General features: G+C 36.0%; 1 protein-coding gene across 2 annotated transcripts in view; it reads right to left on the bottom strand.

Moving 5' to 3' along the window:
- Nucleotides 1-732: 732 nt before the first annotated feature.
- Nucleotides 733-6,631, bottom strand: part of VCAN (versican) — a 138,984-nt gene continuing 133,085 nt past the window's right edge. For both annotated transcript variants that reach the window (XM_007487345.3, XM_007487346.3), the window contains 3 exons: nt 5,885-6,029; nt 2,867-3,049; nt 733-2,724 (listed from right to left, as the gene is read on the bottom strand). In XM_007487345.3, the coding sequence (XP_007487407.2) occupies nt 2,597-2,724; nt 2,867-3,049; nt 5,885-6,029 (456 nt within the window). In that variant the 3' untranslated portion in view covers nt 733-2,596. The remainder of the gene's footprint in view (nt 2,725-2,866; nt 3,050-5,884; nt 6,030-6,631) is intronic.

Genomic DNA, 6,631 nt, shown 5'->3' with positions numbered 1-6,631 from the left:
TCAAGCCTGCCTCTGACATTTACCAGTGGTCTTTGTAAAGGCAAATCACTTAATCTCAGGGCCCTAGGGAAATCGCTAAAAAAATATAAACTATAAATAAAATAGTGAATTACCATCTCCGTCAATGTTGGGAATTTCCACATAATCAGGAATTCCCACACAGATGAATTCATAGATTTGGATTTTTTAAACAACACTTGCATATTACATTGTTGATTATATTTCCCTTTTGAGAAATAATGATACTGACTCAAAAGAAGCTCAAAAACATACTATGGATTACAGTTGGGGGGGGGTGTCTTCTTTGCAAGTTGACCTGAATTATTGATGACCTTCACAATTAAGTCAGGATGCTCAGAACTTTATTGTCTCAGCTTGGTAATGAGAATGCCGTGTACTATAGAATCCAAACTTAGTGAACATTAAGATTGATTATACTGCATGTATCTACCATCAGCCCTTTGTAAAAATGAGGCAAATGTGTGCTGAGGGAGACATGAGAAAGAAGGGAAAAGATCTGAAAATACCTGGACAAGAACTTTAGCTTTACACTATGCTTTGCATTAGAAAAGACATATTTTTTCTAATCACTTCCTTTCCCATCTCCCTACAGAAAGCAGTTTAATCTCTTTCAATTAATCAGAATCTTCTCAAAATGAATGATTTAATGGCAATCCATTGTGAAGGTATTGACGCCCAAATGGATTCAGAGTCATGAAAGAACAAGACAAATCACAGTATAGTAAAACAAAATTTTTAGGTTTCTTTGGTGAAACAAAAGTAGATATAAAAAAGTTACAAAGATCTTAGATTTTCATTCACAAAAAAACCAGACATTCACATTATACACTATACAAGTTATAATATAAATATAGGAAAGTATTATGTGCATTGTAATGGAAGAGAAAAGAAAACATACAGGTCAACACTGGTCCTATTACCTTCTAGAACACCCAATGGTGTGAGTACATTGAGTGCAGCAGCCAGTGGGAGTTCCTTAAAGATGGTGTATCATTGGAGCCACTGTACTTTCTTGTAAGCCATGGCCAGTCTACTTTAAAGGGAGGTCAAGTCTGTTTAAATCACTGTCCTACTTCTACTTTGAATTTGTTCTGTATTCTTCTCATAGTCCTTGTCCCCAAAGGAGGGGAAGATCCCATTGCCTTGCCTTCTTTCCATTACAGTTTTTTTAAGGTTGCATTTAGTGGATGATGTTTCTAAATCACCTTCACCAGTTAACTACCCAGATAAGAGGGTGTGGAGTGAAAGGGGAAGGATAAAGGAAGAAGTCCTATACACACTCCATCTAACATGAAGAATTGCCTACACTATTTCTGAGTACACTCTTCTTGCTTAGACTGGGACAATGCCATCTTTCGTAAGCTATACACATTTTTCACTCTTTTCATAATAAACAAATGATGCACTGTATTCATCACATTATTTTGTGGGGGACAAAACACGTACATTACACAGAACCAAACTGGATGAGGGAATTGCAGGGGACTAACACTGAAAAGTAACCACTAAACTAGGTCAGTTTTCTGATCATGGGGGAAAATAATATCCAATAAATTAAATCCGTATGGCTTACTTCATTTATTTATGTATGCATCACAGCTGCAGCATTCATACATAAACATTCATAAATTTATAAAAGATTAAAAATGGTTATATATACAAAATTATTTTCTGTGTGTCATTGTTGCTGTTGTTTTTAACCTCAAAAAAAAGTCTCAGGTCTATATCCATTTGAAATGCAGAAACTGAAAAACTAGTTAGTGTTGTGAAAACCATTAGAAAGTGAACCTGTTTGAGTTAATAATTAGCACTTTGACCCCTATAGAAGATCTTGGCCATAGAAAAATCTTTCGGCAGTCTTTTCTTGTTGAGTAATGAAGCTAGAATGCAGCCAAAAAAAAGTTCCATATTGCAGTCCCTAGTTGAGCCTTGATTCCTCTTCACGCGTTACCTTCCCTAGATACACAGGGAAGCAAACTGCACCTATGGCGGAGAGTGATGCAGCCTCCTACAAGATTGCTTAGCTGTGTCCAGTAAGAGCCATTCTCAGGCTGGTTGACATATACAGGGTAATTGAAACCATTTCCAGCCTAAACAAACTACATAAAAGCAGCTGAGTCAATGATTAAAGCCCTCTGAGGCCATATAATCATCATTAAATATGCCTGAACTTAGTGTGACTTTTCATTTTATATACAAGATTAAAAACAACATTAAATCATCTTATTTACATTGTCATTGGTGCTGAAATTGAGCTGTTTAAATAGTACAGTAGGCTGGTATACTTTATAAAATGGTCCCCACCGGAGGCATATAGAAAACTAAAGAAATTGAATAGGCTGGAAATAGTTCTTTTCTTACCTCATTTTCTCTCTTTTTTCCCTTTTTTTAAAAACTTTCCTGTTAAATTCCAATACTCTCATTTGAAACGTTTTATGGACCCTGTGGCCCAGTTACTGGATGCTGATCCAAAATTTCAGAACAATCTGATAGTACTTCTAAAAGTGATAGGAAAGGCACAGTAAGTTAGGACTTTGGCTGAAATGATGAAAATCCATGTTCACCATTTGAGGGATCAGCGCCTTGAGTCCTGCCACCTGCTGCTCCAGCGATGATAGTGTTTCGGTGAATTTATTGAATTGTCCTTGGCTGATGAGGAATTTTTAAAATGTTTCTTAGAATAAGTCCTTTGGTATGTGGATGCTATATGAAAGGAAAGAAAGAAAGAGAACATAACAATATTACTTGCTCCATACCTTAAACTACCAATACCGTAGGTGGAATATTGTGGGTGGTTAATAGTTGTTATAGCAGGGCTGTCCGTTCTTTCTAAATGACCACTTACGGTTCATGCAGGTAATTTTGGGCAAAGCCCATCTTCCATTTCCTAGACACCGGATCGTTGGAAGATGGCGTTGAATGAAACCATCTTTGCAGTGATATCTAATCAGAGAGTTGATTTCATAACGAGGTTTCATCTTTCCAAAGGTCTTGGCATTTTCTACAACAGGGGGCTGTCCACAAGCAACTAAAGAAAAATACAGGAGTCATTTCCAAATATATTTTAAATACTATACTTTCATATGATTTAATCTTAGGACTTAAGGCATCAAATCTAATATCTGCAATAGAGGAGACCATTTGGAATTCAGAAATCTATGCTATGCGAGCTAGTTTTAATTAGGAATGATATCATTTTTATTGTTTTTATTAAAGGACCTTAGGGCCCCACATCAATGCAAATTCATTTCATCCTCTATTTAAGAATGCTATGAAAACATTTCAAGTATTTGGGCCTGAAATTAAATTGTAGACTGTTTCTAATGGAAGAGGAGAAGAAAACATCAGAGGTGAACATAGTGTTGATCTACAGAATACCCAAAGAAGCGATTGCATTAAATTTAGCAATCAATGGAATTTCCTCTAGGATAATGCTGATAATAATAATAATTCACATTTGAATGATGCTTGTGGATTTCCAGAGCACTTTTCTCACCTCATGACCTAAGTAGGGCCAATATTTTTACTTCCACGTTAAAAATGGAAATTGAGATTAAGGTCATGGATACATAACTAGGATTAGAACCCTTGTCTCCTGATTCCAAGTGCACTTTCCCACTGCACTAAAATACCCATTTATGAGTAGAGCTACTGTTTTACCCTTACAGACCACAGCAGGTTTACTTTAAGTAGAAATCATTTCCAGGCTAATCACTGTCTCTCATCATCATCAAAGACAGAGGCTTTCCTTATTTAATACCCACCTCCATATGGTACTAGACAAAGCAGGTTTAACTATAACAATCTTCACCCTCAGGGAACTTAGAATATAAAATAAGCCCTACAGCTTCACAATCTGGAAGCCCTCTTTCATTTCTGATCAATATTCCTTCTGTTTCAATTTAATCTCCCATTTCCTCTTGTTCTGGGCTTAGTGGAGAGAGTGAGCACTGGTCATCAAAATAATAAATAATCTCAGACAAAGGGCTTTCAACCTCTGAATCAACCAAAAGAAAAAATAAATGAACAAGGAAATCTACAAACATTGGTTATGATTTCTCATTTTTACTAGGAAATTCTACCCACCATCAACCTATATTAGCCAAAAGTAGCACACAACAAAGAAGCCTTGTTAATTTGAAACTCAACGGACTGGAAGAGAAAAACAAAACAACACAATTATTGCACTAACAGGGTTTGTCTTATCCAGTAAAAAACAATCAAACATTCAGGTTGAAAATGAATTTTAAATACTTTTGAATTAACTTGAGTTAAATTAATCAGGTTTTTCCAGTTGCTGTTGTTGTCATTCAGGCATTCAGTCATGTCCAACTCTTCATGACTCTGTGAACCCTAGTACAATGCTGTCCATGGGGTTTTCTTGGCAAAGATGTGGAACTGGTTTGCCATTTCCTTTTCCAGTGGATTAAGGAAAATACAAGGTAAGTGACTTGCCCAGAGTCACATAAATACTGAACATATGAGACTGGATTTTAATTCAGGTCTTCCTGACTCCAAACCCAAAAGTTCACTACCACATATTGGCTCTGCACACATACATGAACATATGCACATATATACATACACATACACAAATGAATGTAGCCCCTTATAGACAAGGATGCTAATGAGGAGTATAGTTTTTCCCATTTGGAAAGAGGCTCAAGGGAAAAAAGGAAACTATAGGTCAAAGGAAATTATAGCAAGAACTTTTGACTCTTAGAGGGAAGGGATGTAAGCCAGCTATGGCTCATAAGGGAAAGGTGCTATTACTCTGAACTGAATTATAAATGTATGAAGTTGGAGCTTTGTCTGACTCATTGATCCACTCAAACAATGATCTGCCTCATCACTGCCTGGAGAACTGGTATCCCTTGCCATTAAATCTAGTTTCTTTGTTATCTAAACTTTTATAACATGTCTATCTGTGAATAAAAATACATTTATTCTCATTGCATTTTGAGTGGCTGTTTGCTGGAAATGAGCGGATCTCACAAAGAAGAGAACAAGTAAAGAGTTAATTCCTTCAGGATCATTGTGGCAATTCATCCCTTATATTCCCTGCTGGCTTCTACTACAGCCCCCAGAGTTTCCTTTCCTAAAGGGTGGCACACATATATGAACACCTTCACATATATACAGTATATATTGCTTAGCAAAGAAGTAATTCAGTGTAAAAGAACAATTTATCAGAAAGGAGAGGGAAGGAAGCTCCTCAAAGAATCCCATTTGAAGCAAGTCCTTGTAACATTTTCTTATCTACTCCATGAAACCTTTCCAATGGAATCCTGAACAGTAGAAAGCTGAGTACCAAAATAGCTATATCCTCCCTGCCTGATACCCTCCACCCCGACAAAAAATTAACTTCATAATTATTACAATTCAATTTTATATTCCAAAGGAATATTGGTCTGCCACATTTGTATGACAGGGTAAAACTGCACTCAACTAAAAAGTTTCTTTGGTCTGATTTGCCATACACATTGACAGAGAGCTAAGACCAATACTATTCCCACCATTAATAAGAAAGGCAATGGGAGCAAGTTTCATGGATGCTTTATGATTTGTTCCCAAGAGTTTTTATGAAAAACAAATATAGCTGGGAGGCATTTTTGCTATGGAAAAGGTCCATCATTCAGAATAAACCTGAGAATTAGAGAAGCAAGAGCAAAACAATGATTATAGGTGTAAGTTCTGCCTGAGCATTAGAAGAGTGAAGCAAAGCTTATGAAGATGGGGTAGTTTCCAAACTATTATGCCATTTTCAAAGAGCCCCAAAAAGTGGCTAATTCTCTTTCCTGCTACATGACCACTCAAATGTACATTAAGTCAAAATATACTTTATTCATATAGGAAAAATTACCTGTTCCTTTCTTGCATGTATAAGTGAGATGGTAATTGCATGGAACATCATTCCATTGACCATTCTCGTGCCAAATAATTACTACACAGTCTTCTCCAGAGGAAAAAAAGCTGTCTGGCTGATTTGGCCTCCAATTCTCATATTGCTGTAAAAGTAGAGGAAAAAAATAAATTATTTATTGACCCAAGGATACTTAGCTCCTTTAGGAAACTTGGATATAGAATGTAAATTCATTCTATTCAACAGGACAAATAAGAGTAATTATTTATATTTCCATAGCACTTCACTGTTACAAGATGTTTTCATGTACCTTGTTTCTTCAGATCCTTATAATAACCCTCTGAAATAGATTCTGGTGAAAGTATTATTACCCCCATTTTACAGAAGATAAAATTGAGTACTAGAGGGGCTAAATGATTTGCCTTAGATCATATATAGCTGGTAGGTAGCAGTCAGGGCTAGAACTCACCTCTTCTGATCTCGAGTTCAGAACTGTTTCCACTACATCATACCACCTCTAAAGACCTATTCATCATAAATTGATGCAAGAGTATTAAAGGAAAAGAAAACTTTGGATATTTCATGGAAAATATACATAATATCCCCCAATTTGCCTGTTCACCAAGTTTATATACTCCTGTAATAAAACTCCTTGTCTTTAGGGATATATGTTATTATACAGAGAATTTCTTTAGACTCTATAATTATTTCTGTTCACATGTATGTTATGTCTCGTTTCCTGGAGAC

The sequence above is a fragment of the Monodelphis domestica genome, chromosome 3, assembly GCF_027887165.1.
Source record: "Monodelphis domestica isolate mMonDom1 chromosome 3, mMonDom1.pri, whole genome shotgun sequence".
Classification (NCBI taxonomy): Eukaryota; Metazoa; Chordata; class Mammalia; order Didelphimorphia; family Didelphidae; genus Monodelphis; species Monodelphis domestica.
Note: the sequence above shows the minus strand (reverse complement) of the source record. Positions and strands in the feature narration are given on the sequence as shown.